Here is a 25,964-nt window from a genome sequence, read left to right as displayed (position 1 = left end):
TAAACTGTACATTGTTATAAGTTAAATACACACAGACCACGGACAAGGAAGGAATATATGTCTTCACATTATTGATTGTTTCAGAATTTATTTTTAAATTGCTGTACACTTTGCTACAGGGTTGTGATTTAATTTTTCAGGATGAAATATATGTTTATAATTATAACATTCCCTGGCTTTATTATTAGACCACTGTAGGAAATATAAACTAGATACCGTCCTAAAAACAGTAGGAACCGCTCTTCAGCGTCTGTATCTATTCATAAAATTACTCGATGTTCCTTGTAAATTTCCTCATTGTAAAACTAGCTACAATGAAATGAAAAAGGTAAATTGCAACATCAGCATCCGATTGAATGTATTTATGCAGATATCATCGATGCATGTTCCTTCGTTGTAGAATAAATCTATAGCTATCAGGAAATGAGCTTAACGCTCTCCCTCCAATTATCCTCATCTAGAAAATGTGGGTCAAATGTGGTGTCGGAAGCTGTTTGATGTTATGCACCCAACACATAAATAAACAGTGTACATTTCATTATTGTTGAACATGTATAAAATGAAACTACCGGCTATTTGAAAGAGTTTGCCTTGCCTCCATAAGTCAGTTGCATTACCTGGAGTTTGAGGTTAAAAATTATTTTTAATGTTATCGGGTTATTTGTGATTTAATGGTTTGTTCTCATGCAACACAACAGTGATAGATAAGGGTTTCTCGTCTGTTTTATATTTGTTAGAACATAACAAACTTCTCAGACTTAAGGGCTAATTTAGGAAGTTTACACCTGCTCGCGAAGGTTGATACCATACCCATGCATACCTTTCAAGGATAACCTACCAGTTTTTTGGCTGTCCAAGAAGTATGTCTGAATAGAGTATGCCAGGGTCCTTAATATTCCAGCTTTTCAGCTGTGATGACATGAAGCAATCAATAAAATTAGGCTACAACTAAATCTGGTTGCAACATTTTTCCATTCAAATTGCCTGTACAATAAATCTAATTTTAAAAAGCGATAGAGGTGAGGTGAGAGTGTGCTTTCACCTCCCATGTGCGATAAGCAACTTATCGTAATGGTCTTGACCTGTTTCATTCAATGCCGATTCAACAATCTACCATGACTGTTCATTTTTTCTCCATCCACCCGTTCGTCACAAATTTCTCGTCGGTGAAACTCTTCTTGCATTTTAAAAGGTAGCATATAAAGAAATCTACAACTAATGAAATGGAATTTCCCGAGGATATCTATAGATAAGAAAAGAGATGTGAGATGAGAATAATGAATAATAACATTTATTATATAAATATATAAAAAGGTACATATCATGATATAATGAAAATAACTCTTTGATAACAAAAATAATAACCTGAATATGTATATATTATTACAAAGAGGTAACAATCTCTAGGTAAAGCTAGATGTCACTAAAGCATACAGGTACCTGTGAATATCTCTAGTTTGTTCATATTGCTACTACTTGGCTAGTGTTGTGCTAAATATATACAATTTGCGTCTCGTTCATCTCTAATTTGTGTAATACCCGATTTTGCTTGTACTGAAAGGAGCATCGCGTCAAAAGCGCGGTCGTTGTGCATATATTTTCATTGCTTTTAGTTTCTGACAGAGGGGCTCGTAGCCAATTAAGTGAAAAACACGGAGAAGTTCGTCAATGGTCGCCAATGGACCTTTAAATTCCCGCCAAAATAACATTGCGTGATAGGTACGGTCTTGGAGTTTGTCCTTGCCATGATAAGTTTGTTCCAGTTCAGCAATTTTTTCATCCGGAAATCGAAACTTTTTCAGAAGATATCGTAGCTCCTGTTTCGTCAGTGAAGTTTTGATGATATCAAACATATTGGTCATCAAGATGTCTGGAAAAAAGTTATGCAGTATTAGAATTTACTTACTATGAAAACGAAACGATTTTGTTCAAAAATGATTTATTATTGATTTTAAGTTACCTTCTCTTTCTAGCGCCCTTCGAATGAAGCGACCAATGGGCTGCACAACTCCACTCACACAAACGTCCATTGGTGGCGTTCGAAGAGGATTGTTGTGTAGACGCAAGTCCTTCAGATTTCTTAGGTGGTCGAAATTTTTGGGTAAAGAAGAGAGTTTGTTGTCATTGAGATGTAAAACTTGTAATTTCACCACTTGACAAAAGGAGTCTGGTAACTCGCCGATTTCATTGTGATCAGCCACAACCGAGATAATATTTTTCATGTGATTCATTGTTGGTGGTAGTGTTCGAAGCGTATTATTTGAGACGATTAAGTATGAAATGTTAGAAAATTCAATAGCATCAGAAAGTGATGGAACGGGGTGTCCTTCGGCTTGATCAAATTTCAGACGTTCCAAGTGCGGAATTCCCACCACTGTCTTCGGAAATTCCAGGAAGCGGTTATGCGACAGATCCAAATCCAACAGGTTCTCCATTTGGGAAATAGCTTCTGGAATGTCCTCGATTATATTGTTTGAAAAATCTAAAACGTGTAACTGAACGAGACTGCAAAGTTCGGGTGAAAAAACGTTGATTTTGTTGTTGTTTAGGTACAAGGTTGTAAGCCTGTCTAGACAAGCGATTTCAGAAGGGACTGATTCTATTTCATTGTGGCTCAAATTCAAACTTTCTAGAGTTTTCAAATTGCAAATTGGTAGTGGGAAAGTTGCAAATTTATTCCTACTCAAGTTGACCTGTCGGAGTCTTTTAAGATCTCCGAAGTCAACTGGAACTGCTGATAATTTGTTTCCATCGACGGAACATATCTCCAGATCACGGATGGAGCCGATGGCCTCCGGAAGACTCTCAAATTGGTTATTTGAGAGAACAAGAGTGTGAACACGCCGGAGATTTTCAATCTCGACTGGAAGCTCTGAAATGTTATTGTTTAACAGACTGAGCACTTCTAAATTTGAACACCAACAAAGGTTTTCTGGAACATGTTCAATTAGATTTCGCCCAAGATAGAGTTCTCGGAGTCCGTACAGATTGGCTATATTGTCTGGGATCACTTTGATTTTGTTATTTTCCAAACCAACGACTTCCAGTACCTCTAATTGAAATAATTCATCGGGAATTTCCTCGATTAAATTATTGTTTAGGCCTATGACACTTAGTTGACTCAATCTTCCAACATCAGGCTGAATTGACGTAAGATGATTGCCCGACATGGTTAACATCTGAAGTGTTTCCATCCAAAACACCTGAACAGGTATAAACTCAAATTCGTTGTCATCCAGCAACAACTCTTCTATGCAAGAGAAATTTTCAATTTCTCGCGGCAAGTTCCTCATGCAGTTTCCAGCCAGACCTAACCGTTTGAGGTTTTCTATTTTGCAAATTTCCGGATTCAAGTATTCCAGTGCGTTTCTCTCCAAACCGAGCACCTGCAAAGTAGTAAGTGTTCCAATGGCGTCCGGGAGACTGGTGATTTGATTGTCGTTCAGAATAAGATGTGTGAGTTCTGGGAGGTCCCTGATTTGGGGAGGTATTGTACTGAGCCTATTGTCGCTTGCCACAAACTCTCGCAGTTGCTCAAGACCAGAAATCTCGGATAAAATCTCGGATATTTCATTGTTGGAAACGTCTAGAAATCTCAGTCCATGCAAAAGATAGATGCCTCGGCTAAGTGCTGATAGTTTGTTATGAGACAGAACCAATTCTTGTAAGTTAGAAAGGTTTGCTATGTCTTTAGGAATCTCTGTTATTCTATTGTTAGCAAGGCAAAGGGTTGTAATGTTTTCCATACTTAGAATGGTCTTAGGAAATTCCTTCAGTAAATGTTCACTTAGATCAACTGTAACTCTTTTCCCTACGATATGTCTAACAACTTCCCAGTCAATTTCTTTCTCCACATCGTCCTCCTTCTCCGGTGCAGTGACGTCCCCAGTATTTGAATAGCCATTAGTTTCATTTTCCTCTGGAGTTTCCTCGGACAGTGAGAGTGTGACATTTTCGGCGAGGTCCTCTGTCGCCTCCATATTCTAAAGTAGGATATAAAATGCACATTTAACATTTTTGACGAGAGAGAGAGAGAGAGAGAGAAAGAGAGAGATTGAGAGATTTACAAATTTATTGCTCCCTGTTTATGATATCACTTGGTGTCTATTTCATGAAATCATTGATCATACCTCCCAATCAGCAACATTTAATGGCGATATTTGATATAACCATAATATGTTGTACAGATTTTGCAAGTTAATTTCAACCACACTGCCATTTACAATCATGTCAAGTATTGGTTTTCTGTTATTGAATTTCGATTGATATACAAAGTTCTTCGAAATATTTCTATCACAAATTTTTCTTTCAGAGAGAGAGAGAGAGAGAATATTATATTACTCTAGTTGGTAATTTTCTTTTTATTCCATTTTTATAGCACCATATTGTTTATCTTTATTTGAAACGAAATACACCTTTGTTTATCATATGCATTTTTTCTCATTCATTTAAATTCACGAATGCATAAATATATACATGTGTACAATATAGGCCTACTTAGCTTTCTATAACATTTTTATAACGTCACGATGAGTATAATCTGCAGATTGTATACATTGAAAATCACTTACTTCGACGTTTGTCATTGACCAGGATTACATTGATGATCCATGACTTTATTGACACTTTCACACACAAATTATTGACAGTCACTGAGGACGCTCTGTGTTGCCAGGTACTCGTATCGAGAAACTCGTTACTTCGCCGTGATATAACGAGAAGTGGGAGTTGTTCAAGCGCATGGCAGGAAGTGCTTAGAAAAAGATGGCAGCCACCATGGAAAATATTCCAACATAAACATTACGAGCCTTGTTTATAGCGAAAATAAGCATCAGTGAGAAACGGAAACGTTGTGCCTTACAAGCTAAACATTTTGTTTTTATTGCATTTGTTTCAATTAGGTGTTAAAGATCTAACCAAGGCAGTCGGCCTATGTGAACGTTGCGATCGGAAGTGAAAATGGATTGAGAAATTATACGGTTGGTCATATGACAGTTGTGCATAATTCAATCAGAAACGTGTCTGGATTACAAGTACCTTTATTTTCTTGCGCTGAAGTCTTACTAGTTTTTGTCTTATTTGAAGATATTCATTTATTTTTGGAAAAATCTAGGGAAGAATTGAGAAGTAACTTTTTTTAAATAGAGAAAATTCGGAGTGAAATCTGTCAAGTTTCTACGAAAGATGGACAAATAGACGTGTTAACAATGCACGAATTTTCATGTTTTGCAAATAATTATATTATTGCTTTGCATTTCACGGAAGTCTTCATCTGAGAAATTCCATTGTATCTTGAAAATGGGTACCCTTAAAGACAACAAAGATGTTGCGTGTTACTTCATCACGAAACATTCATGGAAGGGAAAGTAAGTCTATATATATATATATATGTAGAAATATTGCTAAGTTTATTTACATATTATTTTCTGAAATTTAAAACTTGTGTAAAATGCTTTTACTCATCAGATACAAACGAATTTTCTCTGTTGGGACGATGGGAATTACAACCTACAATCCTCAGTCATTGGAAGTCACAAATCAGGTAGGTGAAAAAGATAAAAACAGTATGCATTGCATGTTAATGCATTTCATTTGTATATTTTATAGATTTATTTAGGATTGTACTTGGTCAAAAATTCAAACATCTACAGTCATGTAGACAACAGTCTACAGTAAAAAATACAACCGTCTATAGTCAAAAATACAACATATATACAGTCTATAGTTAAAAATACAACATATACAGTCTATAGTTAAGAATATAACTGTCTACAGTTACATACAATCAAGGAAAAACATCAGGGTTCTCTGTACGGTTTTGTGAAGATAAATCCTGAACTCATAGTATTTGAAAAATTGAGTCCCATTAAATTTTGATGGGTTCAAAGATAAAATTCATTGGGGCATTGAAATGTGCGTATAGTAAACATCATTTGTCATGCAACAAGTTACATGTTGCATTGCATCACTTATTATTTTGATAGGGAGGAACCCATATTGATATTGTTACTTACTGTTATTTGTAAAATTGAGTCTCATGAACTACATCTGTTATGAACTGTGACACTTCCTGTCACATTAGTGCTTCTTGAAAAGTATGCCGGCATTAAGTGTCGCAGTTCATATCCTCATGTATTTTCAAAACTGAAATTGATTACTTATGCTTACATTCTACTTTCTTTTCTGTTTGAATTCCCGGCGATTAAAATAGATATACAGTACTATGTTAATCAAGATTCATGTGCGTATCGTTCACAACAGCAGTGCATTCATGAGAAATTGGTGTCGGTGGCCTAGTGGTAAGGCTGTCAGGCTCTCGACCGAAAGGTCGTGAGTTCGAGTCCTAGTCGCGGCAGGGCCAACGTTGTGTCCTTTGGAAAGGCACTTTACACGAATTTCCTCACTCCAGCCAAGTGTAAAAGGGGTACCTGGCTATAGACAGTGAAAGATATTGTTAGAATGTTAGTGCTCTAGCGCCTGTAATGGCAGCTTGCACTGTATGCTTCCCAGGAAGCTGAGAAAGTTCTAAGATTGATATAAGGTCTGATGGGGTAATAATGAATTGTAAAGCGCTTTGAGCAGCATACGCTAGAAAAGCGCTACATAAAAACCAATTATTATTATATTATATTACAATTTGTAAAGATATCAAAGGCAAAAACATTCGAAATGTAAATATTTAAAGAGGAAAGAATGTAGCGGTCAGATGAATTAAATCGCCAATGAGCAGTTAGCTGAGTAGGGCATCCGACTGAAGATTTAGGGAGCCCAGGTTTGAATCCTGGTCTGATCCATTGTATTTTCTTCCTGTTACACAAACATGCACATGACAATTTAGCTCATTGTGTCAATTCATGAAAGCTTGATGGTGGACTTCATTATTTATTTGCACATTTAGGCAATTATCAGAACCACAGCAATGATTTTTTTTAATACAGAGGTGATTTTGAAACTGAATTTTGCTGGAGTCCAAAGATGCATCTAGAGGACACCCCCCCCCCTTTTTTTTTTTTGATAAACTTTCTCGCATCCCAAAAATTGTGCCACATCCAGTGCACAGATTATTGCATCACAAGGAACCCTAAAACATCCTCAATTGTGGAAAGGATCCATTCTGTTATTTACTTTCAGCTGTTTAAAATTTTGAACAACTAATCTAAAGTTTTTAATATTACTTGAAAAGACTTAAGAATGACCTGATTACCATTTCCTTTTAGTGGCCATACTCGGAGTTTGTCAGTATAGTCCCCAATGTTAAAGCGCCTGGTAACAATGAATTCATCATTACGATGAGGAAAGGGCCAAAGAAGACAGAGTCCATGAAGTTTTCCACCGACCATCGTTCAGATTTATTAACAGAAGCTTTGGTAAGTCTTTTCTAGGGTGGTAGATTATTTATTGTTAAATGTGATTTCTTTCATGCAATATACTACCCATTCATGGGGCACAGGAGGAGGGGGGGGGAGTCTGTGTTGGCTATAAAGTAATTTTTTTTATTGCAGAGATTTAGGAATCAATTTGCTGAAGTAAATAACACTAAAAAAGTAAGTGAATTGTTTTTGTTGGGTTTTTTTCCACAAGATACTTGTATTAGTAGATTACAGTCGATATATTTATATACTGTTAGATATCAAATGTCATCAAAGGCAAATTTTATTTTGTAAATTGTTCATTGAATTTTTTTATTGCTGCTTTGTAGAGGGTGAGTAAAAGTATTTCATACATGTAATTGTATATTGAAATTTAAAAAAAAAAATATAGATGAAAAACTTGTTACTGATTTCTTACCTAAAGTTGATGGACACTTGCCAATGTTATTAGTTCAACTATTTCCGCCTGTCCTACAAATCAAGTGAATGGCAATTTTTTACATTCTTTTCACAGAGATTCAATGCTTTCAAATATCATTGGTCAGATAATCGAGTACCAATTATTCTGGAGGTCAATCAAGGGTCAGTGGACCAGATTGACACGGTAACAAACCGAGTTTTGGCTAGCTACGACTACAAAGACATGGAAGGCATAACGCATGTAAGACGCTTACCACATGTTATATTTTCAATGTTTGTTAAAATAACAAAAAAAGTGATGCGTATGTGAAAATTATTATGGATCAACTTCTATGTCACTAAGCTTTGAGTTGAGAAGCATATAACTGGTTGTGGTTTTTTAGGGGGATGGATGGGTAGGGCGTCAAACTTTTGCTGTTTATGTAGAAATGGAATAAAAATAATTCCATGAAAAAGCATTAAATCATAGCAACAATTAGTCACTTTCATGTATCAATACTGAAAAATGTTTTGATATTCTTTCAAAGCCCTTTGCTTTGAAAAAATATTGATGTCAAATCTGTCTATGACAGCTGTCGATTTTTTGTCACAGAACAGAAAAAACAGATGATAGAATGTAACCCAGAGATATGATGATATGTGAGATTTGTAATCTTGTAGATATTAGACGTAATGATATGCGAGATTTGTAATCTTTTAGATATCAGGGACATTATGACGTATGAGATTTGTAATCTTGTAGATATCAGAGACGTAATGATGTCTGAGATTTGTTATCTTGTAGATATTAGAGACATGATGATATGCGAGATTTGTAATGTTGTAGATATTAGAAACATAATGATATGCGAGATTTGTAATCTTGTAGATATCAGGGACATTATGATGTATGAGATTTGTAATCTTGTAGATATCAGAGACGTAATGATGTCTGAGATTTGTTATCTTGTAGATATTAGAGACATAATGATATGCGAGATTTGTAATGTTGTAGATATTAGAAACATAATGATATGCGAGATTTGTAATCTTGTAGATATCAGGGACAGTATGCTGTATGAGATTTGTAATCTTGTAGATATCAGGGACATTATGATGTCTGAGATTTGTTATCTTGTAGATATTAGAGACATAATGATATGCGAGATTTGTAATGTTGTAGATATTAGAAACATAATGATATGCGAGATTTGTAATCTTGTAGATATCAGGGACATTATGATGTATGAGATTTGTAATCTTGTAGATATCAGAGACATAATGATGTCTGAGATTTGTTATCTTGTAGATATTAGAGACATAATGATATGCGAGATTTGTAATGTTGTAGATATTAGAAACATAATGATATGCGAGATTTGTAATCTTGTAGATATCAGGGACAGTATGCTGTATGAGATTTGTAATCTTGTAGATATCAGGGACATTATGATGTCTGAGATTTGTTATCTTGTAGATATTAGAGACATAATGATATGCGAGATTTGTAATGTTGTAGATATTAGAAACATAATGATATGCGAGATTTGTAATCTTGTAGATATCAGGGACATTATGATGTATGAGATTTGTTATCTTGTAGATATCAGGGACATTATGATGTCTGAGATTTGTTATCTTGTAGATATCAGATTATCCTGGAGGAATTGCAATAATTCATGGAGGATTTAGTCGTCTTGTAAGTAATAATCATTTCAATCTAAAACAATGGTTTATTTGACTTACTCTCTTTGCCACAATTTACTTACATCCATAACTTACCAGTTGTTGTATTCGTGGTTAAGGCACTGGCTTCTCAGCTGAGAGGTTCAGTTGTTGTATTCGTGGTTAGGACACTGGCTTCTCAGCTGAGAGGTTCAGTTGTTGTATTCGTGGTTAGGACACTGGCTTCTCAGCTGAGAGGTTCAGTTGTTGTATTTGTGGTTAAGGCACTGGCTTCTCAGCTGAGAGGTTCAGTTGTTGTATTTGTGGTTAAGGCACTGGCTTCTCAGCTGAGAGGTTCAGTTGTTGTATCCGTGGTTAGGGCACTGGCTTCTCAGCTGAGAGGTTCAGTTGTTGGATTCGTGGTTAGGGCACTGGCTTCTCAGCTGAAAGGTTCAGTTCTTGATCTTGGTGCCACTACAAATCTAAGATATTTAAAATAGGCAGTGATTGTTCTTTCACCAAGCGCTGGCATCAGTTAGAAGTGAAAATTACTGGTCTTTCAGATATGATCTTAAAATCTAAGGTCCAGTGTCATGGTAGATGCTGGCACAATGAAGAACCCTCTCTGTTATAGCCCTGAGCACCATGTGTAGGATGAACTCTGTTACACTTCACCTAAGGCTGGTGACATTTCTGCATGAGTGAAAAATCCTTGAATGGGATGGAAAACGATATAGGAATGGGAATTTTTAATTCTTGAAATTTTTAATGAGCTTCTGTTGTACATGTATGTGATGTGCAGATGTAAAACAGGTACAGTAAAACCTGTCTAATCTGTGTTTAAGTTAAATAGGATGTTATTTACAGTAAAACCTGTCTATTCAGTGTTGAGTTAAATGGGATGTTATTTACAGTAAAATCTGTGTTGAGTTAAATAGTATGTTATTTACAATAAAATCTGTGTTGAGTTAATAGGATGTTAGTTACAGTAAAACCTGTCTATTCTGCGTTGAAGTCGGATTGCACAGTGCAAAGATAGTGAAAAAAAATTGGGTTATGAAAATATGGTCAAAGTGAAACAGAATACACAGTTGGTGGATAAGACAGGTTTAAAGTTCTGTAGTGGTATTTATGATTTATTATATCCCCCGCAACAAGTTGTGGGGGGGTACACTGGAATCGGGTTGTCCGTCTGTCTGTCCGTCCGTCCGTCTGTAGACGCAATGGTTTCTGGGCTCTAAAGCATTATCCTTTCCACCTACCGTCACCATATCATATATATGGACTACCCATGGGATGAAGATGTTCCCTATCGATTTTGGGGTCAAAAGGTCAAAGGTCAAGCGCACTGGACATCAAAGTAGCAATATGGTTTCCGGGCTCTAAAGCGTTATCCTTTCCACCTACAGTCACCATATCATACATATGGACTACCCATGGGATGAAGATGTTCCCTATCGATTTTGGGGTCAAAAGGTCAAAGGTCAAGCACACTAGACATCGAAGTAGCAATATGGTTTCTGGGCTCTAAAGCGTTATCCTTTCCACCTACAGTCACCATATCATACATATGGACTACCCATGGGATGAAGATGTTCCCTATCGATTTTGGGGTCAAAAGGTCAAAGGTCACATGCGCTGGACATCGAAGTAGCAATATGGTTCGGTTTGTCATGCCATTTGTTTTTTACACTCAGAAAAGAGGTAGTTTATACCTATTACCAACACCCTTTGGGAGATTGGGGTAAGCGGGGGGTATTCTTAGTGAGCATTGCTCACAGTACCTCTTGTTCGAACTTGAAAAAATGTCTCCAGACAATTTATTTATGCATTTTGGATTCTGTCTATGATAGTTTAGTTATTCTTTGTTTCTTCATAAGCATTTGTTCGCCTGTGATCAAAAAGAGAGCCTGATAAAAAGTATGATGGAGAGTGCTGCAGCCTTCGTCGGGATTTCAGTAAAACAGAGGAAGGAGGCCATTACGTTTGATCAGTTTGTGACACACAAGATGGGAAAATATAGGTAATTAGTAGACACACAAGATGGGAAAATATAGGTAATTAGTAGACACACAAGATGGAAAAATATAGGTAAATATAGGTAATTAGTAGACACACAAGATGGAAAAATATAGGTAATTAGTAGACACACAAGATGGGAAAATATAGGTAATTAGTAGACACACAAGATGGGAAAATATAGGTAATTAGTAGACACACAGGGAGGAGACTCAGCTCTGTGTTGTTGGAATGGGATAATGGAGGTTGGCCTCTTTCTAGTAACAATTTGGCCGTATTGCCATCTATATTTACAGAGGACAAGCAAAAAAAAAACAAAAAAAAAAAGCAATACTTCAAGTATTATCAACACATTGTGATTATTGCTTTGGTTGTCACAGTGTGATGGTAACACCAGTGAAAATGTCTCTTTTGTATCAATAGGTGGATTGCTAACAATATTTCATTGCTTAAAAAGTAACAAATGCGTATTACGAAAATTTAGAAAATAATTTTGGAAATTAGGATTTAGAAAACTTGCTATTGTAAATTATGTTGTAAGATTGGTAATGTGAATTTCTTGTTTTTAGCACGGATGAGGCTTTAACATCCTATGCTGAGTTTACGATTCAGAAGATCTCTCCACGACACCTGGAACCCACTCGACGAACCATGTGTCTGACGGAGACTTGTTTAGTGGAGCGTGACCCAGCCACTTACAATGTAGTTACCTGTAAACCACTGTGTGATGTAAGTACAATGTAGTTACCTGTAAATCACTGTGTGATGTAAGTACAATGTAGTTCCTGTAAACCACTATGTGATGTAAGTACAATGTAGTTACCTGTAAACCACTGTGTGATGTAAGTACAATGTAGTTACCTGTAAATCACTGTGTGATGTAAGTACAATGTAGTTACCTGTAAACCACTGTGTGATGTAAGTACAATGTAGTTACCTGTAAACCACTGTGTGATGTAAGTACGATGTAGTTACCTGTAAACCACTGTGTGATGTAAGTACAATGTAGTTACCTGTAAACCACTGTGTGATGTAAGTACGATGTACAGCTTATCTACTGTACACTTACAATGAATTACAGTGGACTGCTCTGTGATGTAAGTCTATGTACAGTGTACAGTATATATATATCTACTATGCATGTACAATATAGTCACCTGTGGACTGTTCTGTTATGTAAGTACCAATGTATGTCTGCTATGCCACCTGGAAAATGAAGAATTTGTACGTGAAAGGTTATTTATAGGATTGACAATAATTCTGAAACTTTTATAATTTTTCCAGATATTTGCGATTATAAGAGACCAAGAAAATCCTCAGAAGTTTAGTGTGGAGTATGTCAAAGGTGCAATACGGACCTATCTGTCAACAGACAGGTAAGTTTTAAAGGTGAAATACGGACCTACTTGTCAACAGACGGGTAAGTATGTTAAAGGTGCAATATGGACCTATCTATCAACAGACAAGTAAGTGTTAAAGGTGAAATACGGACCTACCTGTCAACAGACGGGTAAGTATGTTAAAGGTGCAATACAGACCTATCTATCAACAGACAGGTAAGTGTCAAAGGTGCAGTACGAACCTACCTGTCAACAGACAAGTACATGTAAGTACGTCAAAGGTGTGACACATCAGAGATGCAATACAGACCTACCTGTTAGTAGACAGGTAAATACAAGTGATGGCAATAATTGACAGAAGTTTTACAAGTTTTAACCCCAAAGTAAATGATGTTAATCTGAACAAAATAATGCTTGTAGAGTAAATGATGGAGAGTTTTGATTTGGTGCTATTTGTGGATTACAGAGATGCTCTGATAGCTTCAGTTCTGGATGGAGTGAGAGCATCAGGAAATAGGGATGTGTGTGTGAGGATGACTTTTACATCTCGTGGATATCGCCTCGGGCCGTTCACGGTCCCGGTGGATGAAGAAGTGGAGAGCCAGCTACTAAAATTCATCCAGCAACCACCAGGTATGGTAATGAAAAACAATAAGCGATTCAGTTGAATTGATGGACGTATATGATGTAAAACAATGAGAGATTCATTTTTTTTTCAGTTTATGTGAATGTCTTATTTTGGTATAATTTATATGGATGTTATATTTTGGTGTCCGAAGTTTTCTTAATAAAATTGAAATAAAATTTTGGGAAAAAAATTATCCAATCCAGAAAAAAAAAAATCACCGTCAGGCGTCTTTTAATAAAAAGACGTTGAATTTTTTCCCCCAGATTGGATAATTTTTTTCTATTAAAACTTCGGACACCTGTGATTGAATTTATGTGGATGTCTTATTTCAGAATAACTATTATTACGATGTTGTTCTGTGGATATACTGATCTGTTATAGTATTAATGTATGTTCTCTGATTTGAAAACTTTTCAGTTGGGACGACATTTGAGCAGTGTGTTTCCAGATTCAACAGCAACATTTCATACAGCGGACTACTTCACGCAGTCACACAAGATGTATGTCACAGGAAACTTCCTGCTTCGTTCAGTAACCCCAGATTTAATTGTTGTGTGAATTTTGTACAATGAATTCACTGATAGAATTTTCTTTTCACACAGCGAGTATGTAAACTACTAAGCAGGTTGAGTAAATTAAATCCTCAATGCTCTTTCCTATGAAAAGTCACTGCTCTCGAGATATGTGCCGTCTGTTATCAAATTTCATTCCTGTTGACAGATCATTCACCCTTCAGTTTCTGTAACTCTCTAAAGCAGCTTCTTGTGACTTGTAGTAGGATCTATATCGACTGTTAAATTCATGTTTATACTTTACATATACTTCATCTGTTTCTTTATGTCATTTGTTTGCATCAATTGTAACGGTAAAGTAAGTTTGAAATTAGATTTACCAGTAACTACATGTACATTGTACTTGTTTTTACTTCATTGTATCAAATGATTAGCATGTTTTTTGTCAAAATAGATAAATACCATATACTGGTTGTTTTCCGTGGCAATTTTTTTAGCTCGTAAGTATACAGATAATTTTAGCAGAATGTATTTTGGCAGACATGGCGATCCAAAACATGAAAATTGATACCCATTTTAGCATTAGTTACTTATCTATATACATGTAAAGAATTTTACTGTCGTCAGAAACAACCAACGCTAAAAAGAAAAAGTCTGTAGTTTATTTACCTCCCAAAGTTGAAGAGCGCTACATGTACCTTTGACATGGGAACAAATGTGCTATACAGAGTTATCTTTCTTGCAAAAATACATATCATGATTGCAGACACATTTAGGTACAATTTTAGCTATTAAATTTGGTGGCATGATACCAAATGGTTAGAATATGCCAAAATTATCACCTGAAGGAAAACAAATGCTATATTGTAACCCTGCACCATTTTTTTTTCATACATTATCTTTGTACTCCATGCCATTTTAGGGTCTGTTTGCTGAAAACAAAGAAAAATTGATCAACGGTGCTTTGCTTGGGCTACTGGAGAAAGAGGGAGATCAGAACGTTATATCTGCAGAGAATCTGGAGGCTCAGTTCCACGCCCTCAGGCGGCTGGTGGCCTCTAAGGCAGGCTTCCAGGCCTTCACTACCTTACCTAAGTAAGCAGAACATTCGGCATTGTCGCTTGAGTACCAAGTATACCCAGAATTTACAGACATCAAGGGGAAAATAATTTTTGGCTTCCTTTTAATTTCAATCAATTTGCACACATTTGAAGAGGGCAAATCTAAAAACTAGGTGGATTTAAATTTCCTCCTCGTTCTGAAATTTGGAAGAAAGAATTGGCTTTTGGCAAATTTAAATCAGGAGGAAATTGTTTTTCAATTCAACAGGCCAAAATTTATTTTTGTACAGTATATTTTACAGCAAAAATTTAAAAAGTAAGGGAGGGAACTCTAATCTTTTTTCAATTGATTTCAGAATGAGAGAAAAAGTTGGTTTAAAGGTTGTCAAGGCATTGAAGAGAAAGGATCACGGAGTTACTCATGCTGCGATAGATGTGCTCTGTGCGTTGATGCAGGTAAGCTTCTATAGATGTGCATTAATGCAGGTAAGCTTATATAGATGTGCGTTAATGCAGGTAAGCTTATATAAATGTGCATTGATGCAGGTAAGCTTGGATAGATGTGCTCTGTGTGTTGATGCAGGTAAGCTTATATAGATGTGTGTTAATGCAGGTAAGCTTATATAAATGTGCATTGATGCAGGTAAGCTTGGATAGATGTACTCTGTGCGTTGATGCAGGTAAGCTTATATAGATGTGCGTTAATGCAGGTAAGCTTATATAGATGTGTGTTAATGCAGGTAAGCTTATATAAATGTGCATTGATGCAGGTAAGCTTGGATAGATGTGCTCTGTGCGTTGATGCAGGTAAGCTTATATAGATGTACGTTAATGCAGGTAAGCTTATATAGATGTGCGTTAATGCAGGTAAGCTTATATAGATGTGCGTTGATGCATTAAGCTTATATACATGTAGATGTGCATTGATACAGGTAAGCTTGAATAACAGGAACTTCATAATCTTATGTAGAGAAGAAAAAACTGTACATTTAGATTCAGCTAAGGTAACAAGTATTTCTTCTCTACTCCTGAATATCAGGGAAACACACATGTTGCTTGCTTTTATTGAGAATATGTAGATATACATGTACTCCTGAACATGAAAGAAACACATGTGTTGCATGCCTTGATGTTGCATGCTTTTATTGAGAATATATACATACCTCCATCGTTATTGTGAAATTATGGCCCTAATGTCAGAAGTTTAGACTCCAGGGTGTGTATTTACGGATCATTTAATGAAAATGCAATTAAATATTTGAGAATCTTTTTCTTTATTCCCCAACAGTTAGCAAATAAACTTAGTGCAAAGTTATATGGAGTAGAAGGTCTCTAAAAAAGACGATGAAACTCGTGACCCAAGGGGCATGGGGTTCAGGTTCCAAGATGGGTCTACATGTGTATTTGGGTCAAATGGTGAAAATATATGAAATCTTTAAAACTCTATGTTACTTCTGAATATCAAGCACATAGACTAGGTGCATTATTATAATTAGGTTGAAGGTCTTGTCAAAATGGTAACACCAATATTCCCTGGGTCAGGGTTCTTTCCCCCAGGATTGGGCTATCTGGGTGATAAACATAAAATGTGTCGTCTTCATACACTTTACTCCTGAATGTTGTGACTTGTAATTGTGTTTGTCCAGATAATGAATTATGGCCCTGAAACAAGATCATTTGCACAAAGCAAAGATCTTTAGTTAAAAAAGTTGTAAGAAATGTTTTTTCGAGTCGCAGCTTTATAGTAAATTTAGTACAAAAGATCATTTTACCAAGATATAATGCCCATCTCCCCCAAGAGTTACAAATATTTTTCCAGACCATGATTTTGTAATAGTGAAACAATAGAAGAATTTAACATTTTTTTCTGACCACAAAAAGCTGAGAATATTCAATTCTTAGAGTTTAAAAGATCCACATTTGTCCACTCAACAATTATACTGTTTCATTTATTTGTTGTGTAACACTCCGGTGACCATAAAGGCTGACGGGCCTCTTCTAATTATCATTGTTTTTTTTTTATTATTCATACAGCCCATGCATGATGAATACGACCTTCGACAAGAGCAACTGAATAAATACTCACTTCTCTCCTCGAAGAAATTTCTGGAGACTTTGTTAGACACATTTAATGTCCATGTTGTACACAGTACGGGGGCACTTGTGATATCGGCCATGTTGGACTTTTTCACATTTTCTCTGTGTGCTCCATACAGTGAGACGACTGATGGAACCCATTTTGACACTCTGCTGGAAATGGTTGCAGCTGATGGCAGAATTGTTTTTAAATTATTCCAGGCAAGAAATATTATGATTTGCTGTTTATCCTTGTTTTCGTATTTTAGCATTCAGAAATAGATTTAAGACCTTGTGACATTGAGTTAAGTATCTAGTGATAACCCAGTCTTTTCTTATAGCATCCGTCAATGGCAGTTGTAAAAGGAGCTGGACTTGTTATGAAAGCCATTATTGAGGTTTGATGTAGAATGTATTTCAAGCTATCGTAAATCAAATTTCATAGGATAAATTATATAGAATAAAATCATGAATGTAAAAAGGCAATATCAAATTGGGATTTTTAACTAATTAAAAAAAAATCCCACTACATTGAGAATTCTAGTTATCTGTCACTTATGTAAGAATTTTATCTAAATTAAGATGTAGTCATTTAGACTCTATATTTATGACAGGGTAGATCTTTTGACTTCCAAATTACTTTCTGTGAATTGAACCAGTTAGCTTGATGTCTCTCTTGTGAGACCACTTTTGGAAAACTTTCAGTTTTTATTTCTAAAGTGTTTATGGAGAAAAGCCAATATTTGTCACAAAATGTACCATGACCTAAATGTTGAAATTTTGAATTGATTAGGAGGGGGATCAGGAAGTGGCAGCTAAGATGCAGGACCTTGCCCTTTCAGAGGGGGCGTTACCCAAACATTTACACACAGCCATGTTCACTTCCAGTTCAGACAACAGGATGCTTACTATCAGGTAATGTTTAGTTTTGAAGGGAGGGGCGTTACCCAAACATTTACACACGGCCATGTTCACTGCCAGTTCAGACAACAGGATGCTTACTATCGGGTAACGTTTAGTATGGGAGGGAGGGGGCGTTACCCAAACATTTACACACGGCCATGTTCACTGTTAGGACAGTGAGGGGACATTATACATGTATAAGGCTTATAGCTATAGTTTGAGGCTTAGGGAACATTGCATGAGGCTTAGGGGGCGTTACCCAATGATAATAATGTTCAAGGGGTGATTACTGACATATACAGTGTATCATTCTTTTGTCTTTACAATATGAAGTGTAATATGCGGGGAAAATGGAATCGGTATTCATGAAAATAACAGAAGTCTTCCTATAATCGACTAACTTTCAATACTTTGCAGGCAGCTGAGTCGACATTTGGTCGGGTTGTGGGTCACTGGTCATCCCACTGCTATGGGCCTTCTCAGACGCATTCTGGTGAGTTGTCAACTTTGAAAGTACTGTAAGTAGCTGAAATCCATTGAAAAGCTCAGACAAAACAAAATCCGCTTTTTTCCTCCTTGTTTTCCAGCCTAGTGGACTCTTGGTGTACCTTGACTCCGATGCAGAAGTCCCCATCCACGAAACTGACAAACTGCATGTCAGAGACAACGTTAAATTAGCTCAAGTTAGTGTCCGTCTCACAGAATTCATGTAATATATATTAAATTAGGGCTGTTCCAGAAATGATCAAAAGAGGGGGTCGGGCGGCAAACGATATTTTTTTGAGTGGGTGGTCGTATTTTTTCATATTTTATTTGGTCCGTGGTTGGACTGTTAAAATTTTTTTTATTATGGGTAGTGGGTAGTTTCTATTGTTTTTTAATTTTGTACCACGTGGGTGTTGAGTTTTCAGAATATTTTTATTGTTGCTCTTCTTGTGTTGGTTACAAAACGTCGGAGGGAAAATCGAAAACGTGCTTTCGAAATGCTGCTTTTGAAATCGGAAATCAGAAGTAACCTAGAACTATTCGAGTTGTCGCTCTTTGTAGCGCATAACTTTCTATTTCCATTACGGCACTCTTCAAATTAGAGGCGCGTTTAGTAGGGTCCCTTGGGACGTGATGGTGGCGAACTCTGTAAATTATTACAGTTTACAGTGCATCGATCTTGGGAATATTTTGAAATCAATAGGTATTCCGTTTTCTAATAAAAATAGGCAAACCTTGGTTGATTTATGCGAGGGTACCGATGCGTTATATTTATCAGTCAGTGTGATGGTGATATAGAGGCCTCCATTAGAAGACGAACGATTCGTGGAAAAACATATCCATACCCATTTCATGATAATAGCATCGCTTGGACTCCCAATCTTTCCAACATTCCCGCCATAGATGCCTTTGATTCTTGATGTGACATCGTTTCTTCAGCACTACTGTGATACAATGTCGCACAGGCATTACCGCGTCATTGACTACTGTTTGTCCCGAAAACCTCGCAAGATTTGTACTGTTTTCATTTTTAAAAATATTTTTGTGGTGGGTCTGGTTAGGTTTTTTTTTAATTAGATGGGTCATTGTAAAATGAGTTTTATCAATTTGATGGGTCATGGGGCAATTTTTTATTTATTTTTTATGGGTGCTTGGTATATACAAAAAGTGCCTCCCGACCCCCCCATGTATTTATTTCTGGAATAGCCCTTAGCTCAAGGTAGTGTCCGTCCCACAATATTCATGTAATATACATTAAATTAGCTCAAGTTAGTGTCCGTCCCACAGAATTCATATAATATACATGTTCCATTTAATTCTAGTTAGTGACATTAAAAGAAGCTTTTATGTACATATTTGGATACCAGTGTTTCTCTAGAATTGATTTTGGCATCTGGAATTGAGCATTAAAGGAAACTGAAAGCAAAGGTTGGGAAACACAAATCATGGATGGAAAACAAAAATCAAGAAATGGGAAACAAAAATCAAGGGTTAGGAAACAGAAGTCAAAGAATGGGAAATGGTAATTATGGAGTGGGAAACAAATTGTGGAGTGGGAAACAAATCGTGGAGTGGGAAATAGAAATCAAATTTGGGAAACAGAAATCATGGAGTGGGAAACAGAAATCCATTATGCACATGCATGTACTTCTAACATTTGCTTTATACATTTACATCTCATGTGATTAAATTTGTTGTGTTTATCAGGACATTCAAAATAGAAACAGAAGAAATCCAAATCTAGTCATGATAGAAAAGAAGGTGGATGAACTTCTTCAGCACTGGCGAGCAAAAATAGGACTGGAGAAAAATAAACAAGTAAGATGAAATGTTTGTGTGTAAGTGGGAAGGTATTGGAGTGAAAACAGTACTAATTATTTTAAATGGATGATTGTACATGTATGCACAGTATGTTTACATTCTGAAGTATTGTCAATAATAAACACTTTGTTGTTTAAATGTATTTATTCTCAATAATAGTGCTTAGTTTAACATTAAAACTTACATGTATATGCATGTACAATGTTCATGTACATGTATTTCGAACTATACATACATTGAACTATATGTACATAAGAAATAAATGTCTGGTCTGTTTGTGTTGTGGGAGATATCAAAGCTAGGAAAGTAAGGGCTAATGTCTACATAACTGTTTGTGTTGTGGGAGATATCAAAGTTAGGAAAGTAAGGACTAGTGTCTACAGAACTGTTTGTGTTGTGGGAGATATCAAAGCTAGGAAATTAAGGGCTAGTGTCTACAGAACTGGAATTGGTGATTACTGTTAGATTTTGTTGGAGCTCAATTTTCTTGGGTGCCTATGTTCCATGAATTTCAAACCACAATGCAATGCACAATTTATGCAATGTTTTCATGTTCAAAAACCATATCTACGAAATTACTGTACATCCCAATGAACATTAAAGTCTTCACAATCACCAAAAATTGGCCCCCACAAATATAGATAATTCCACATTATACAAAATATTATCCCTTGTGTCCTTCATTTATTTAACTCCATGATGAACACGAGCTAGACATTTATTTAACTCCATGATGAACACGAGCTAGACATTTATTTAACTCCATGATGAACACGAGCTAGACATTTATTTAACTCCATGATGAACACGAGCTAGGCATTTATTTCTCATATGAAGAAGCGTGTTTCCTTATATTCCTGTATTGTTTCAGCAAAATGATTTAAAACCCGTGACTTTACGGAAGCGCAGACAGAGGATAAAGAGCGAGGCCAACTGGTCATTATTTTATTATTACTTTGGGAGAGATCACGCAAAACCTAACTTACTGTGGAATTATAAGGTAAGGAATGCATATAATACCTGTACGTCAATAAACTGGACATATCGGGAACCCATTTTTGGACTCCTAAATTTTAATGAAAATGTTTGGTTTATTTATTACATAAAGTATTGTACTGTATGTCTCTGTTAGTGGAATATATATGGATTAAAAAAACCGAAACTAATGTTTCACATTTTGTGTTTGACTTTGAATCTGTTACGCTAACAGACTAGGGAAGAGTTGCGGGAGGCACTTGAGAACGAGATGAGAGCATTTAATGTGGACAGAGAACTGGGAGCTAATTGTGTAGTGGGGTGGAACCACCAGGAGTTTGAGGTCCCCTACGTCTGTCTCTCAGACGAAATCAAAATAGGTAAGGTCATCTATCGAAGTTAGAAGGAAAAAAAACTGTTGGAGTCAAATGATATCTGTATATCTCATGAAAGTAGACTATTATGTAAATGAAGATACATGCACTTAATGGATGTTGGCTTCTTGACTCTAAGTTAAACCTAGTACACTGTACTTGACTCTAAGTTAAACCTAGTACACTGTACTTGACTCTAAGTTAAACCTAGTACACTGTACTTGTAAGTATGGGACAGTTAGGATTCAACATGTATTAAAAATACAAATTTCAGTTTTGAAAATTCATATGGGTATGAACTCTGAAGCTTCATGTCAGCTTACTTCATGAAGCTCATTAGCGTTTCATGAAAAGTAGGCCGGTGTGAAGCATTGCAGTTCACACCCTCATGTATTTTCCAAAATGAAGTTTATTTCTTGTACTTACATTCTATTCACATTTCTGTTGGTGTTTTCCAGCTGTTAAAATTAGCATACAATATTATCAACACTCATCCACACATTGTTCACAGCTGTATCGCATTCATGAGGAAATGGCTATCATTAAAATACAGGTAACGATATCACGATCTAAAACATTGGGAATGTAAATATTCGACTGTCAATGTTTTCAGGTGACTATTATCTGAGACTTCTGCTGGAAGAAGGAGAAAATGAATCGGAAGAAACAAGTGCCATTAAGAAATCGTATGTAGGCTTAATGTTCTGCACAATATATCGTAGTATGCATTCTGCAAGTTGTTTAATGTAGAGGTAGAGGTAGAGTGTGTGAGGATGTACTTCTGATACTTACAGGTACGAATTCTTCAATGATCTGTATCATCGCTTTCTGCTGACTCCAAAGGTTCAGATGAAGTGCATGTGTCTACAGGCCATGGCCATTGTATACGGGAAATGTCATGAAGAGATTGGCGCTTTTAATGACACCAAATACATTGTAGGAATGCTGGAAAGGGTAAGTTTTTGTAAGGCCACATCAAATCAATTCTCTGGTACTCAGACACCCCCCCCCCCCCCCAAATCGGCTGCTGACACGAGTTTATTGCCACCCCAGAAAAAAAATTGCCGCCACCCATATTTGATACATCAAAATAAAATTCGTGTTTTGGCGCCAAAATCTTAAAGTGCCTTGCTCAATAAGACGTGCTGCTTAGTTGATGTCAACAATATGGTGACAGAAACAGTTCTTGTCAGCATTGAGATTATTTTTAACTCAAAACAGATTGTTCCATGGACAATTATACCGGTAGACTCGTCCTTGACAGTTGATACACTTTGCAAGAAACTTCTGGGCGGTGAATTTAAAGGAAGTGAACATGAAAACAATATTTGTTGCATAATAAACTTAAAAGACCTCCTGAAGCTAAATAGTGTGGCCTGAATCTAATTTGCTTGTTTCTATTACGAGATTTGATCAATTAAACACTCTAAGTTAAAGGTTTATGGAGGTCATCCATTATTTCCCAGTATGCATCTGTGCTCTGACGTAGATGAGACACATTGCTGTTGTTGACTGGGTCACTATTATACAGCAGAAATTCATGGATTCATATCAGAATTGATGGATAAGGTTTTGGAGCAAAAAGAATTGAAATCAAATCTAATTACAATGCATTAAGAAAACACTCCCACAAAATATCTCCAGCTCCTCCAACTTCTGAACTTACTCAGAAGCACTAGTACTGTTATATTTCAAGATTCCAAATCAATTAATTTTATTAGATTTTAAAATATTTGGAGATAATTAAGGTGACTGTGTCATAAAAGTACTGCAATATAGGCATATAAATTATATATTTTATAATAATTGATGTACATGGACCACAGATAAATTTCGGAGATGCAATTTACAGTTATATTATTTATTTACACTAATAAAAATTACTTATTCAGAATCTGTATCAAAGTCTGAGGTTTTAAGAAATCCTTTATAATTGCAGTGCTCTTTAGGAAATACTCCCTTAATTTATGTCACAACAAATGAGGGTAAATTAAAACTACTCTGATTTTTACCCCCAATAGGCTGACCGCGTCTGACCTAGTTGATAAACTGTCTGTAGGCCATAAAACTTGATAGCATGCCTGCAACAGAATTGTTACTGTATTCTATCATGTGTGTGTGTAATTGGAAATATTTACACACAAATGCCATGTTATGTTTAGATTTTAATACATGTGAATACAGAAGGTATTTTTCATTTTCGTGTTTTTCTTACTTGTTTAACAAGTTGTTATCAAAGTCCTCTGAGACCCTTCCTCTCTGGATACATAAATCCATGGATAAATGTAAGCTGTATCAATTATAACAGGACTTAGACACACCATGTCAAAATATGGGTGTAGAGAACCGCACTTTATGTGTATATCCATGTAATCTGACACAAAATGTTCAAACTCATGACAACAAAGACACCCCTTGATCATGAATGTACATAATTCCTCTCTCATTAAAATCAATTGCTGGTAATGAAAAATCATTCTGAGAAACAATTTCTTCCTCTGTAACATCAGGTTCAAACTGATATCCCATATTTAATTCACTTTCTGGTGATGACATTTTAACGTTGATGCTTACAATGTGCCAAAAATGCACAATTTGTCCTACTGACATCAGCATCAGTGTTGCCCTCTAGTGGATACTAAGAGATAACCCAGCAGGGAGGTAATAATTTTTTCAATATGGCAGCTCCCAAGGATTGAAAAGATTAGTTAATCTTTATGAAATATCTCCCTACTAAAGAAAGCTACATCTTAATGATTTTCAGAATTCATTATATACATCAAAATGACAAATTTAAACCCTTTGTCACATTTTCATGTTCACTTCCTTTAAAGAAATTGAAACCTTGAAGGAACAAATTGATGAAAGCAAGGCCGAGTTGAAGTACGACGTTTTTGTAGGTCGAAACAAAATGGCTGACAGCGATAACAGAATGAAAAGAAGCTATACGGTGTTGAATACCATTTGTAAAACTCTAACTTTCTTCACAGCACAAAAAAAAACGACAGACAAAAAATCCCAACCCATGTGACATGGAGATAAACTGAAAAACTAAACCCCTTACCTACCTACCCATTTTTTGAAAAACAATTGTCTGAGAACCAGAAAATTGATTTGATGTGGCCTAACATGGAAATTCTTATTAGCCTGCTTAGTAAATGTGTGTTACCATTAAAGACTTGACTAGGTGTTTCTGGTACTTTAGTGGTTAGCCTTCCATGTGAAACACAATGAGGGACAAAGATTTCATAATTCACATAATTTGTTGTTACAGTGTACAGACAAACTGGAGAGAGATAGGCTGGTGCTTTTTCTCAACAAACTAATTCTACACCAAGTAAGTATAAGTACACAGTGTTAGAGATTTGTATTTGATTATGTGCTAAAACAGAAACTGCTCTTTTGGAAGTAATCCCATATTTTACTGAATGGCCCTGTTCTGTATTTTACTGAATGACCCTTTTCTGTATTTTACTGAATGGCCCTGTTCTGTATTTTACTGAATGGCCCTGTTCTGTATTTTACTGAATGGCCCTGTTCTATATTTTATTGAATGACACTGTTCTGTATTTTACTGAATGGCCCTGTTCTATATTTTATTGAATGACACTGTTCTGTATTTTACTGAATGGCCCTGTTCTATATTTTACTGAATGACACTGTTCTGTATTTTACTGAATGACACTGTTCTGTATTTAACTGAATGGCCCTGTTTTATATTTTATTGAATGACACTGTTCTGTATTTTACTGAATGGCCCTGTTCTATATTTTATTGAATGACACTGTTCTGTATTTAACTGAATGACCCTTTTCTATATTTTACTGAATGGCCCTGTTCTATATTTTACTGAATGGCCCTTTTGCATAGGAAAAGGATGGTATACTAGTTCACTTGGCCTGTCTAAAAAATATTGAGGTATATGAGGATTCAAGATATTGAGGGTAAAATACTTTAAAAAAATAAGTGGTTGAGACTTCTGAATATGCATTGTATTTAAGATATCGGTGTTACCGATGATGTATGTGCTTGTTCTTTTTTTGTAATATATATGCAGTATATCCTTACAAAAGTAAGAGTTGAGGTGTGTGTATGTGCAGTAACTCGCACCACATCTTGCTTTTATTTTTATTTTTCAGAAAAATGTCAAAGAAATCATGGATGCCAATGGTATAAAAGTTTTAGTAGACTTGTTAACTCTAGCACATCTCCACACCACCAGAGCCACAGTCCCACTACAAGTAATGTACTATTTACTGTCAGCAATGAAGTTTGTGCCCTTTGTGTTTGAATGCAAGTTCAATGACATTTTCAAGTATGATGTCTTTTGTTTGC

General features: G+C 35.9%; 2 protein-coding genes across 8 annotated transcripts in view; one reads left to right on the top strand and one right to left on the bottom strand.

The window, feature by feature from the left end:
• Window positions 1–1,269: 1,269 nt before the first annotated feature.
• LOC125682304 (leucine-rich repeat and death domain-containing protein 1-like) lies at window positions 1,270–4,718 on the bottom strand. The gene is made up of 3 exons (XM_048922785.2): window positions 4,572–4,718; window positions 1,961–3,983; window positions 1,270–1,870 (listed from the first exon to the last, which is right to left on the bottom strand). The coding sequence occupies exons 1-3, from the start codon at window positions 4,584–4,586 to the stop codon at window positions 1,572–1,574; spliced, it is 2,337 nt and encodes a 778-aa protein (XP_048778742.2). The 5' UTR covers window positions 4,587–4,718; the 3' UTR covers window positions 1,270–1,571.
• LOC125682299 (dnaJ homolog subfamily C member 13-like) overlaps window positions 4,719–25,964 on the top strand; it is a 54,300-nt gene continuing 33,054 nt past the window's right edge. For 3 of the 7 annotated variants that reach the window (XR_008800201.1, XM_056155220.1, XM_056155219.1), the window contains exons 1-25: window positions 4,744–5,366; window positions 5,467–5,542; window positions 7,218–7,367; window positions 7,503–7,544; window positions 7,885–8,031; window positions 9,415–9,468; window positions 11,315–11,457; window positions 12,023–12,182; window positions 12,738–12,829; window positions 13,260–13,426; window positions 13,839–13,921; window positions 14,856–15,028; window positions 15,351–15,450; window positions 17,029–17,292; window positions 17,412–17,468; window positions 17,864–17,985; window positions 18,391–18,466; window positions 18,561–18,656; window positions 20,167–20,277; window positions 21,152–21,280; window positions 21,491–21,635; window positions 22,243–22,315; window positions 22,424–22,583; window positions 24,904–24,966; window positions 25,769–25,870. Coding sequence is in view for 6 of the 7 variants with exons in the window: in XM_056155220.1 (XP_056011195.1) it covers window positions 5,299–5,366; window positions 5,467–5,542; window positions 7,218–7,367; window positions 7,503–7,544; window positions 7,885–8,031; window positions 9,415–9,468; window positions 11,315–11,457; window positions 12,023–12,182; window positions 12,738–12,829; window positions 13,260–13,426; window positions 13,839–13,921; window positions 14,856–15,028; window positions 15,351–15,450; window positions 17,029–17,292; window positions 17,412–17,468; window positions 17,864–17,985; window positions 18,391–18,466; window positions 18,561–18,656; window positions 20,167–20,277; window positions 21,152–21,280; window positions 21,491–21,635; window positions 22,243–22,315; window positions 22,424–22,583; window positions 24,904–24,966; window positions 25,769–25,870 (2,853 nt within the window). In the remaining variant the exon portion in view is untranslated. Of the gene's footprint in view, window positions 5,367–5,466; window positions 5,543–7,217; window positions 7,368–7,502; window positions 7,545–7,884; window positions 8,032–9,414; window positions 9,469–11,314; window positions 11,458–11,496; window positions 11,638–12,022; window positions 12,183–12,444; window positions 12,486–12,737; window positions 12,830–13,259; window positions 13,427–13,838; window positions 13,922–14,855; window positions 15,029–15,350; window positions 15,451–17,028; window positions 17,293–17,411; window positions 17,469–17,863; window positions 17,986–18,390; window positions 18,467–18,560; window positions 18,657–20,166; window positions 20,278–21,151; window positions 21,281–21,490; window positions 21,636–22,242; window positions 22,316–22,423; window positions 22,584–24,903; window positions 24,967–25,768; window positions 25,871–25,964 lie in introns of those variants that run through there. The other 4 variants (XM_056155218.1, XM_056155223.1, XM_056155221.1 and 1 more) reach the window with 4 other exon arrangements.

Source organism: Ostrea edulis, chromosome 2 (genome assembly GCF_947568905.1).
Source record: "Ostrea edulis chromosome 2, xbOstEdul1.1, whole genome shotgun sequence".
In the NCBI taxonomy this organism is placed as follows: Eukaryota; Metazoa; Mollusca; class Bivalvia; order Ostreida; family Ostreidae; genus Ostrea; species Ostrea edulis.
Note: the sequence above shows the minus strand (reverse complement) of the source record. Positions and strands in the feature narration are given on the sequence as shown.